General features: G+C 41.1%; 1 protein-coding gene across 4 annotated transcripts in view; it reads right to left on the bottom strand.

Moving 5' to 3' along the window:
• The window catches only part of ABCA13 (ATP binding cassette subfamily A member 13), a 477,235-nt gene that overhangs the window by 164,147 nt on the left and 300,453 nt on the right, over positions 1–12,635 (bottom strand). For 3 of the 4 annotated variants that reach the window (XM_009442731.5, XM_016957445.4, XM_009442734.5), the window contains exons 45-47: positions 12,166–12,235; positions 2,654–2,772; positions 156–243 (exon numbers count right to left, since the gene is read on the bottom strand). In XM_009442731.5, coding sequence (XP_009441006.5) covers positions 156–243; positions 2,654–2,772; positions 12,166–12,235 — 277 coding nt within the window. The remainder of the gene's footprint in view (positions 1–155; positions 244–2,653; positions 2,773–12,165; positions 12,236–12,635) is intronic. The other variant, XM_063815352.1, reaches the window with a different exon arrangement.

The following is a 12,635-nucleotide window of genomic DNA, read 5'->3' as shown; positions in this document are numbered from 1 at the left end:
AAGACATTATTTACATATAATTTTCCTTGATGCTTAGTAACAAATGATTGGATTTAATCTGGTCCTTCCCAACCCTGTGCTCAAAATTATATTTGAATGTTGAGTTTTCCTAAATACTTTCTAAAACAGGAAAAAAATAAAAAGAATATGATTACCTTTGCCAGAGTTGGGGGTTTTGATATGTTTCCATTTGCACCTCCAGCTTCACTGGGGACTTTTAATCCAAAAGACCAACCTCCAAGCCTGTTAACAATGAACATTGTGTTAGTGCTTCAACCACAGAGCACCAGGACTTCTAATCAGAGGGTATTCATTACTAACCCCACCAGGTACAGCAGTCTTAGGACAGTAGCCAACTGAGCATCTGTGGTCTGTGACATGAACACACAGGCAGAGAGGTGCTGTGCTGATGCAAGTTTCCTGGCTCCCAAGCCAGGCAAAACGGAAGGCACTGATAATTGAGAAGGTGTGGATAAGGCTGGCCACATTAGAAAGTGTACTTGTCACACCTTATTGTCTTGTTAGGAAATACATGCCATGTAACAGGTAGGGCTTGATCATCAGCACTGTTATTATTTTAATTAATGGTCATTCCCTCTACAAATCCATTATTCATAATTTCTTGGGCTAGGTGTGGTGGCTCACACCTGTAATCCCAGCACGTTGGGAGGCCGAGGCAGGTGGACCACCTGAGGTCAGGAGTTTGAGACCAGCCTGGCCAACATGGTGAAACCCTGTCTTTTTCTGTATTTTGTAAAAATACAAAAAAAAAAAATTAGCTGGGCATGGTGGCAGGCACCTGTAATCCCAGCTACTCAGGAGGCTGAGGCAAGAGAATCCCTTGAACCCTGGGAGGCGGAGGTTACAGTGGACATCGTGCCACTGCACTCCAGCCTAGGCAACAGAGCAAGACTCCATTTCAAAAAAAAAAAAAATTCTTAATAGTGGTCATAATCTTTTGAGCCACTCTGGTTTGTCTTCCCCACTCTATTTCTTTAATCTTTCACTCAAATCTTGTCTGGTTTAGGAAAGCATTCCAGACAATTTCAGGTGGGTTAGATGTTCCTTGTCTTTTGAGTTCCCACAATACCCTGTATTTCCATCCATTGTTATCAATTACCACACTGGGTTTTATTGTCTGTTTGCTGGTTTATCTTTATGTAGCTCTGTGAATTTTTCCTGGGTGGGAATTATATCTTTTTTTTAATATCTCCATGAGTTGCACACTATCTTGTATCTATTAAACTTCAAAAAAAGGGTTAACATTTAAAAAAAAAATGTTAACTATTATCTAAATAAATTTTGTCTTCCACTCACTAGATAAAAGGAGACTGAAGAATAGTCTTATCTTCTACCACAGTGTTCTACTCTCAGCAAAAATTCAGGCAAAGGAATAAGTACACATTCCCAACTGGCTCAACTGAATATACTCATTCATTCAACAGATACTGGTTGAACATCTTTGATGTGCCAGATAATATTCTAAGTTCTGGGCACACAAGTTCCCACCTTCAAAAAGCTATTGGCTCATGCCTGTAATCCTAGCACTTTGGGAGCCTGAGGTGGGAGGATCACCTGAGGTCAGGAGTTCAAGACCAGCCTGACCAATATGGTGAAATCCCATCTCTACTAAAAATACAAAAAAATTAGCCAGGTGTGGTGGCAGGTGCCTGTAGACCCAGCTACTCGGGAGGCTGAGGCACGAGAATCTCTGGAACCTGGGAGGTGGAGCTTGCAGTGAGCCGAGATCGTGCCACTGCACTCCAGCCTGGGTGACAGAGCGAGACTCCATTAAAAAAAAAAAAGCTAACCATCAGAGTTAGAACAGAAAACCAGAGATTCTAGCACATGTTGAAAGACATTAAGAGGTGGGGCAGCAGAAGAGAGGCAGGCAAACCCCAGTGGGGCAGGTAGAGGGCAGTAGGGAGTCCCAGGCAATACAGTCAGCCTATGGGATGCCTTCATACATGAAGCAATATAATACATTTGGGGGATATGGGAAAATTACAGTGGGCAGATATTATTAAGATTCAAAGCAATGAGAAGCACTCACTGCTGATCTTTCTCATCTGAATTCACCCCCTTAGTCTCAAGGAAATTCAACACAACACAAAATGTTTCCCAAAAATTGCCCAAGAGGAATTTCAAGATGCTAGTTGTACCCAGGTTCCCATATTGAATGCTGCATAATAGAGAGGACTCTAAAATAAGGTCTTTCTTTCATTATGCTGTAAACTTATCTGCTCTTATTTCCTAAAGCAGTAAAACAGCTTCTGGCTCTCGTGCTTCTGCCACTGACAAATCTCAATTGATAGGATTTCCCCCAGCACTTAAAAGAGTGAAAGTCAGCAGTAAGGAATCTTATTAAGGTCCATGGCATCTATGTGGAATTTTTTTTGTTTGTTTTTGTTTTCAATTAGACTTTATTATATTTAAATATTAGAAATGGATGAGAAACAGATGACAAAACTATTTGTCTACTTTTAATGTAAAAACATGGACACAGGAAGGGGAACACCACACACTGTGGAATTTTTATGAGCACCAAGGTCAGTCTTAGATTTTTGACTTTTTAAGAACATTAGCATTTAAAACAATAAGTTTTCCATAGTAATCCAAACAAGAAAAGACCCAGCAAGAGTATTGAACACACCTTGGTTTTTCAGATGGTGCCAGCAAGTACTCCTCCATATTGAAGCCTGAGAGATTCAACAGTGTGTGGCCCAGGTGGTTGGTCAGGTAGGGAGCACTAGCACTTCTATTTGGACACTTCTGAAATTGTTTTCAAAAAGATAAAAACAAAAACTTTTTTATAATTCACAAACTGGTTCACTGACATTACTTGAAACTACATGTGATTTTTCTCTAGCTTTCAATTTTTAATAAATTATCTGCAGCCCTTTATATGTTCTAATTTCTAAAATCTCTTTCAGTCACATGTATTTGAGAATTATGCCAGAATACCACTGTGACTTTTGCAGTCAATTATATCTAAGAACTTCAAATCCTTTTCTGTATGTAAGTTTGGGCAGATTTATAAAAACTAAAAAAAAAAAAAATGTTTTCACTGGGGTGATCTTGCATTTGATGAACCTGAAAGAGAGTCAGAGACAACTAGTGGGAGGAAGATAAGCAGGATAATTCAAAGGCGTGTGTCTCTTTCATAAGGTCTAAAGTAGAAATCAAACAGCTTTTCTCCAGCGACTCACCAGCATGCCAACACCAGCTCTGCATCATGGAATAATCACCTAACAAGGTAGGAGGCAGTGATCAACACAACGCAAAACCCAGGCCACTGGAGGCTGCGCAATGATGTGCTCTGCCCTGCCACAGACCGGCTTTAGAGTTAATGTGCTTTGTTTCCATTTCTCAAACACTTTCAGAAAAGATGATATATTAAAATAGGAAACGACTCTGTCTCTGAGTCTTTTGTTATCAAAATGCCAGGGGTTTGGTCTTGCTGCACAGAAAGCCAATCACTGAGACAATGAGTGTTGCCAGGGAGGAAGCTTTTAGCTGAGTTCTGCAGCTGAGGAGAATGAAAGAGAAAGTCTCAAATCCATCTCCTCAACCATCTAAAACTGGTGGGGGTTATATGGAGGGGAAAATGGGAAAACAGGAAAGAAGGAGGGGTAAGGAAGCAATCATGATGGATGAGGCGTCTGGAGTCTCATTTTCTGAACTCAGAGATCTAACGTATTTCAGTCCCTTGCCTGAGGATCAGGTTCTTGAGGAAGAAACTCAGGTGAGACAAACGTAAGTTTCAACTTTTAAGACCAGGGAGGGTCCATTTCCATGTTTATTCAAAAATCCATAAATATTACTTCTAAGAGACATTTGGGCCAGTTTCACATTCATTACAGCTTTGGAAGCTTGTCTGCTTATTTGCAAAATGAAAATGAAAACAGGCTTGACTAAATGCATGGATTTGCTGTTAGGTTCAGATACACATGAAAGAACTACAGCAAAGTAAGAAGGGCGATATGCATTTAAGATACTACTTTCAGGGTCTTGAAAGAAAGGCTTGAGGAAAGATACTAAAAATAATAATAATTGTTGCACATAATAATTCAGCAAGACTCTCACTTATTTGTGGAATCTAAAAAAGTCAAACTCATAGGAACAGAGAGTAAAATGGTGATTGGCAGAGAGGATGTTGGTCAATGGATACAAAATTTCAGCTAAACAGGAGGCAAAAGTACAAGAGATCCATTGTACAACATAATGACTACAATTAGTAACAATGTATTGTACCTTGAAAATTGCTAAAAGAGCTAGTCGAGGGGCTCACACCTGTAATCCCAGCACATTGGGAGGCAGAGGTGGGTGGATCGCTTGAGGTCAGGAGTTTGAGACCAGCCTAGGCAACATGATGAAACCCCATCTCTAATAAAAATGCAAAAATTAGCAGGGCATGGTAGCACAATCCTGTAGTCCCAGCTACTCGGGAGGCTGAGGCAGGAGAATTGCTTGAACCTGGGAGGCGGAGGTTGCAGTGAGCCAAGATGGCACCACTGCACTCTAGCCTGGGCCACAGAGCGAGACTCTGTCTCAAAAAAACGAAAAAGGAAAATTGCTAAAAGAGTAGATTTTAACTTTGGGAGGCTGAGGCGGGCAGATCACGAGGTCAGGAGATCGAGACCATCCTGGCTAACACGGTGAAACCCCGTCCCTTCTAAAAATACAAAAAAAAATTAGCCGGGCGTAGTGGCGGGCACCTGTAGTCCCAGCTACTCGGGAGGCTGAGGCAGGAGAATGGCGTGAACCCAGGAGGCGGAGCTTGCAGTGAGCCAAGATCGCACCACTGCACTCCAGCCTGGGCGACAGAGCGAGACTACATCTCAAAAAAAAAAGAGTAGATTTTAAGTATCCTCAACACACACAAACACATGCACACAAATAGTAACGTTGGGGCTCAGAAAACAATACCCCAAAATATGGTGCTTTCACATGCTGAGCTAAAGAAGCTTCAAGGTCTCTCTGACCTCCCTCCTACCCACCATCTCTCCCAAAGCACAGGATGAAGTTGAAATTCTTTACCTAACTAAGATCTAGACTCACCAAGGAGAATGTTTTATTTCTCCTCCTCGCTGTAAGACCAAGAATGTAACCATACCTAAACAGATAGTGTCTGTTCCAAGATCCATTTATTCTCTATTGCAATCTTTTATTGTCCCAGTACAGAATGCATCTTCTCCCCCCATAACCTGATTTGCCAGGATCCAAAGCCCTATTCTTTTTGTAAACTTGAGATGATATATAAACTTCTGAACTTCATTGGGAGATAGATAATCACTCTGTAATTCTCCCCCTGTACATGTTAAAAGAATTCATATGCCTTTTCTCCAATTAATCTGCTTTTATGAGTTGATTTTTTAGCAAACTTACAGAGGATGAAGGGCAAGTTTTCCTGTGCCCCTACAATAAGTACATGAGGTAATGCATATATTAAAAAGCTGGATTTAGCCTTTCCATAATGGGTGTGTGTGATTTTATATATATATATATAAAATGATATATATGATATATATAAAAATGAAATATTATATATAAATGAAATATATATGTATATATAATGATATATGTATATATCATATCATTTTATGTATTATATATATAATATCATGATATATGATATGCTGTAACCACAAATATATATAACTTCTGCTTCTCAATTAAAATAAATAAATAAATCAGCCAACCTTGATGAACATAAAAACCTCTAAAGTTTCCCTACCTCCAGCTTTCCTCTCTCCAACTCACTTTGCCACCCCCCATACCTATCAAGATACATCCTTCTAAAATGGTGTTTTCAGTTAGATGATTTTCTTGCTAAAAAAAATTCCAATTATTATCAAGAATTCAGGTCTACTAGAAAATATTCTTGGTCTCATTCTTTTTTTATTATTATTATTATACTTTAAGTTTTAGGGTACATGTGCACAATGTGCAGGTTTGTTACATATGTATACATGTGCCATGTTGGTGTACTGCACCCATTAACTCGTCATTTAGCATTAGGTATATCTCCTAATGCTATCCCTCCCCCCTCCCCCTACCCCACAACAGTCCCCGGAGTGTGATGTTCCCCTTCCTGTGTCCATGTGTTCTCATTGTTCAATTCCCACCTATGAGTGAGAACATGCAGTGTTTGGTTTTTTGTCCTTGCAATAGTTTGCTGAGAATGATGATTTCCAGCTTCATCCATGTCCCTACAAAAGACATGAACTCATCATTTTTTATGGCTGCATAGTATTCCATGGTGTATATGTGCCACATTTTCTTAATCCAGTCTATCATTGTTGGACATTTGGGTTGGTTCCAAGTCTTTGCTATTGTGAATAGTGCTGCAATAAACATACGTGTGCATGTGTCTTTATAGCAGCATGATTTATAGACCTTTGGGTATATACCTAGTAATGGGATGGCTGGCTCAAATGGTATTTCTAGTTCTAGATCCCTGAGGAATCGCCATACTGACTTCCACAATGGTTGAACTAGTTTACAGTCCCACCAACAGTGTAAAAGTGTTCCTATTTCTCCACATCCTCTCCAGCACCTGTTGTTTCCTGACTTTTTAATGATCGCGAGAAAATATCCTTGGTCTCATTCTAACCATTATCCGTGTAGGTGTCCCCAAATACACCCTCTGTATTAAACTGAATATTGACCGCCCCCCCACCAAAATATCAGGCCCTCATCTCTGGACTCTTTAAATGCTACTTTGTATCTTGACGATGTTATTAAGTTACAGATCTTGAGTCCAGAACATTATCCTGGATTGTGACAGTGCGCCCTCATGCAGTCACCTTGTAACTGAGCTGCTTAGCAGTTTAGCCTCAAACAACATTTTAAAATGTTTTATCCTTTCCCTTTTCCTCTTTCCCCTCCGAGTTTCAAGATGTAGCTCTGAGATAAACTTATAGCCTCGAAATGTTTTCTTTCTCTTTCCTTCCCACTTCATGCCCCCATGCCTTATGCACATTTATTTACCTAGATGCTTGTTAAGCACATGCCATGCTCACTTACCTGGTCATATATTTCCTTAGAAGCTTCAGAGGACTACACATCTCTGAAAATCTGTCCCCAACAAAAGATTACTTCAAGGCCGGAACCCATTCCCGGCTGAAGACTAACTACAAGATTGTGATTAGTTTATAACCTGGCAGGATCCACGATGGGGTCAGCCTCTTCACCAAACGAAACAATAATTCAAGATGAGCCATTGGAGTAAGTAACCCCTCCTGGGACCTCCTAGCTCCCCGCTCCCCAACCCCCAACCTACCACCCCTGCCTCTTCTGCATTCCAAACCCTTTCTTTAAAAAACCCTGTGTTCCCTCCACAAATTACAGCAGAATTGCTTTCTGCTCTTCCCCTTGCTGGCACATATAAAAAAGTCTTGCTCACTTTTATTCAGCTCGTTATTATTTTGGCCTCTTTCTACAAGCAGCGAGCAGCCAGGCCCTTTTGCTGGTTACAACCTGTGCCACTGTGAGAGGGAGGCAGAGGAGGACTAGACAGAGAAAGAAGGGGAAGAGGCACTGTGACAATGGAGATAGAGATGTGTGTAATGTCACCAGAGGCCAAGGAAGGCCAGAAACAAGAGAAGCTGGAGGAGGAAAAGGACAGATTGTCCTCAAGAGTCTTCAGACACCTTAATTTCACTCCAGTGACACTGACTTCAGACTTCCAGCCTCCAGAACTGTGTGAGAATAAACTCATGCTTTCTTAAGCCACCAACTGTGTGATAATTTATTATCTCAGTGACAAGAAACAAATATGCCCTCCACCTATTTTGTATAAAGCCACACTCAGTCCCGATGACATGTTTTGGGTCATAGTGTTGTTATCCACTGGAGCTCAGACCCTAAAAATCCCTGTTTGTTCTTTAGAGTTAGCTCAATTCCTGTTCCCCTTTAAGCCTTTTCTAACGGTGTCTCTTCCAAATCATGTTTTCATCCTCAGAAGGACTAACCATGGAACCTTTTTGTAGGTTTGGAGACAGCCACAGCATATTTGATAAAACATGAGGAAATAGGTTGGGCGTGGTGGCTCACACCTGCAATCCCAGCACTTTGGGAGGCCGAGGCAGGTGGATGACAAGGTCAGGAGTTCGAGACCAGCCTGGCCAAGATGGTGAAACCCCATCTCTACTAAAAATACAAAAATTAGCCGGGCACAGTGGCGCATGCCTGTAATCCCAGCTACTCAGGAGGCTGAGGCAGAAGAATCACTTGAACCCAGAAGGCGGAGGTGGCAGTGAGTCGAGATCACGCCACTGCCCTCTAGCCTAGGTGACAGAGCGAGACTCTGTCTCAAAAAAAAAAAAAAGAAAAAAAAATGAAATTGACATGCTCTTGCAGACCCAGGGCTGCTGGATAGCACACATGTATTTAGGGGAAGAGAAATATTTTTCCTTCTGACAAAACACAGTCAACTTGGCTCAACATGAACACTAAAGACCAGAGAACTGGCCTTGGGTCTATAGGCCTTCCTTCCACACAGCTTTGTGTACGTCTCCTTTGAGACAACCCCGAAGAGTAGCCACACCCATTGCTTAGGACTTTCATTAATTCCACCTCAACTCCCTGTCTCCTGAGGTTCTCTGATTTCTAACGTGTGGTCCAGCATTTCTCAAAGTGCATCCGAAACACACTGGTGCCACAAAAGGGAAGGACTCTTGCAGTCAAATTTGCAGAAAATGCTGCATCTACTCCACTGTCAATTCAAGGACAATTTCATTATCACCAAATAGCTTCTTAGAAGAGCTGTGGCAAAGATACCTGCTTAATACTGCTTTATCCAGCATTTGCAAAACGTATTTGACTATGGAACTTTTTCAGATAAAACCTTTTTTCTTACATATTACTGAAATCTCATAGTTCATGTGAGTTGAAGTGAATTTAGGAACATAAACACCAATCATTCTGATATTTACCCAGTCTAATCCCAATAGGCCTTAGGTAGCTGGTGGTACTAAAAGCCACTACTATAATAGAATGATCAAATCAAGGCTAGAGAATAAGAGCGTGGTGTAAAAAATTAGAGATCTCATGAGTGCTGAGGCATAGAAAACAAACCCCCAAAATATGGCATTTGTGCATGCTGGCCATTTTTATCAATTGAAAGGCCTCAGAAATAAGCCTCAGAATCAAGGTCCCTGAAACCTTGTCTTGTTCCTCCTCCATTCCAATTCTCTTTGGAATTTCCATATCTGACCAAAAAACTCCTTACCAAAGGAAACACATAAGTCCTCAATCCCCTCCCTGAAATCTCATTATCTATTTCAGAAAAGAAGTGTGAAGAATGCAACCATGCTTGGATGGACTTTTTCACAAGATAATGCCTGACTTTCGGGCTCACTCAAATTCCAGGAGAATCATCTACAACCTAATTTCTCTCTCCCCGGCCCATTCTTTCTCTATAACAATCATTTCCTGTCCCTAAAAGAATTATCCACATTTCCCATCTCCTCCTTCCCCTATGAAAAGGGTATAGAAATTTCTGCACCTCTTTGGGGGTTTGGGGTAATTACTCTGTGATGTGATCCTCCCATGCACACTAACACGTTTGTATGGTATTTCCCCAGTTAACCTGCCTTTTGTCAATTGATTTTCAGTGAAGCTTCAGAGGGTGAAAGGGAAGTTTGCCCTTTGCCCCTAAAGTGAATAAATGGAAAAACAAGACCAGGGAAAAAAAACAATAATTATGTATTTAAAAAAAAAGATAACTGATCACTTTAAAGGATCACCAAATGTAGTTGAGTTTATTGACAGCTGGGGCCAAGAGGGAAACATGGAGAGTTCCAAAACCTCTCCCATATCAACCAACACTCTGAGTGCTCACTAAGGGTACTGTGTCACTATTCCCGCTTACATGTGTCTTTCGTCTAAGAGAAGAAAGCAGACTAGTTCCTCTAAAAGCAAGGCTTCTAAAATCTCTAGAAAAAAGACAAACAAAAAATCTTTTTATCTGAGGAATGTGAGCTCCCTTTAAATAATCAGGCCCAGAGAGGCACTGGAGTGAGACAGCAGTCACACTCCACCCCATCCCCCTTGGGCTAAGCAATCATTTCTAAGCAGCTCGCTATATGGACCCTAGGCTGAGTGCCACCAACAGAGCTATAAAGTAACCTAACAATGCCAGTGAGAATCCCTGACAAACGACTTTTGTAACCACCCACTCTCCTGATTCATTCTTTTTTCTTTAATAAATTATGAGAGAGAAGGAAGGAAGAAACTGGCTAGGCAGATAGTTAGGGCAAGGTCCTCAGCGGCATTTATTTTCTAACAAAGAGCAGCCTGAAAGTTCGGGCTGCAAACATAGATGGGGAGATGAATTCCCTCACAGAAAGGGGCCTCCTGTGTAGTCAGCAAGTTTCACTGACATACAGTGGGCCCCCGTGAGCACATTCCTTTCCTTTTTCGACATACTCACATAAGGAAGCTTGCACGGGGAGCTTGCTTGGAACATGGCTGCAACACTATAGATAAGAAGAGCTACCCTGGACCAGGCACATCCACCTTGAAGGGTAATATTGTTTGGCTCTATGTCTCCACCCAAATCTCATCTTGATTTGTACTCCCACAAGTTGTGGGAGGGACCCCAATGGGAGATAACTGAACACGGGGGTGGTTTCCCCCTTATTGTACTCATGGTAATGAATAAGTCCCATGAGATCTGATGGTTTGATAAGGGGAAACCCATTTCCCTTGGTTCTCATTCTCTCTCTTGCTGCTGCCATGTAAGAAGTGCCTTTCGCCTTCCACCATGATAGTGAGGCCTCCCCAGCCATGTAGAGCTGTAAGTCCAGTAAACCTCTTTTTTTGTTAATTGCCCAGTCTTGGGTATGCCTTTATCAGCAGCATGAAAATGGATTAACAAAAAGGGTTCCACTCCTAATGCATGCACAGTAGGAGGAGATAAGCAATATGGAGTAACTTAGGCTAAGGACCTGCATGTGCACTAAACAGATGGGGTGGGGACTGCCAGGGATTCGTGCCTTATGGAAATGACACACCTAGTCCTAACTGGTTTTTTGAGCCCTATATAAATGGAGCACGCTTCCCTGCTAGCTATTTTTATTAAAACCATTGCACTTCACTGTAAAATGCAACCCTTTTTTGAGATCCCTCTCTGCAGCAGAGAGTTTTCTCTCTTTCTTTCACTTATTACATTTCTGCTCTAAGCTCACTCTTGGTGTGTCCACATCCTTGACTTCCTTGGCCATGAGACAAATAACTTCATTTGACACCCTAGACAATAAGGCCATTTCACTTGAGCTTCTTTTTTGTTCTCTAGAGTACTTCCAAAGATAACTTGGAAGTGTGTCCCACATAGCTGTCCTCAACTTTGGCTCAAATAAACTCTCTACCTATATTAATTTGTCTCAGTTTCTTCCCTTAGGTTGACAACTATTAAGGAGAATTCCAACTCATCAGCCACTAACTAGGAAGGCCCTGTAAACATGTTCTCCAAGTGGCCATTTCCATTACAGATGCTCAATTAACTTCAATATTTTTTTTCTTTTCCCTTTTTCCTATAAATTAGACCTGTCATCATACTGGCTTATTGATTGTGGCTAGCAGGTCTATGCCTTTTATTAATTAGAGTCCGAGATTTTCTTTGAGATGAGTTCCAATCAGTTTTCCAAATAAATTTCAATTTATTCTCCTTCACAGATTAGACAGTGATGTCTCTCACCTCAATAGTGGCACACCTACTTCCACATGTTTTTGTAAGAATCAACCATAGTCAGAGAGCTAAGGGGCATCTTAGCTGTTAATATCTAGCCCAAATAAAAATATGGCAAGAACCTTGAGGTCATGCTGCCTTGAAATTTAGAAAAATTTCCTTCCTTAGGGCAATTCTAGCTTCTTTATCATTACTTGAAGAATAGTCATTTTCTTAATGAATGCCAGGGGAATGTTAAAGACCAAAGGCAGTAGGCAATGAAGGAGAGGGGCACTGTCAATCTATACAGCATCTGTGTTCTATAAATATTCACTTTATGTGATGAAACTTTTCCCAGAAACAGCTAATCCAGGAAACCAAAAAGTTATAGAGACACAGTTACAAATATGAAAATTTTATAGATAGGGTAAACTCATTTTTGTCACTTGAATTTTAGACTTAAAAAGATCAAAAATGCTGCAGAAACCTACCAGGCAGCCACATGAATCCTGGAATTCTGGGTGAGAAAAGGGATCTGTGCGCCAGCATGAAGAATTCTTCCTAAAAAACAAAGGAGAGAATTGGAATGATCTTTTAGATTTACAAAGCCATTGTATTTCCATAAAAGAGAGTTTCATCAGACTAGAACAGAGTTCACAAGATAATCATCTCCCACTGCCGAGAAGGCAGAGCTCTTACATTTGTTTTCACAGCTTGAGCTGTTAATCTGATGACAATGTTTTATTACAACGCCAGCATTTCCATTATATTACATGGGGCTCACTTTTCTTACTGTACTGAGTGTATCACAGGGCTCCCTAGGACTTTCACGGTGGGGCTGGGGCTCCTGGTGGAACCTGAGGCTTGCAGTCTCATAAACAGGTACCAAGAAGCAATTAATAAACAGCAAGACGTCAATTCCTTTTTGTGGCATGACACAGTAATTCAATCATCACTTAAG

The sequence above is a fragment of the Pan troglodytes genome, chromosome 6, assembly GCF_028858775.2.
Source record: "Pan troglodytes isolate AG18354 chromosome 6, NHGRI_mPanTro3-v2.0_pri, whole genome shotgun sequence".
NCBI classification, from domain to species: domain Eukaryota; kingdom Metazoa; phylum Chordata; class Mammalia; order Primates; family Hominidae; genus Pan; species Pan troglodytes.
The sequence above is the reverse complement of the archived record's forward strand: the minus strand, read 5'-3'. Positions and strand labels throughout refer to the sequence as shown.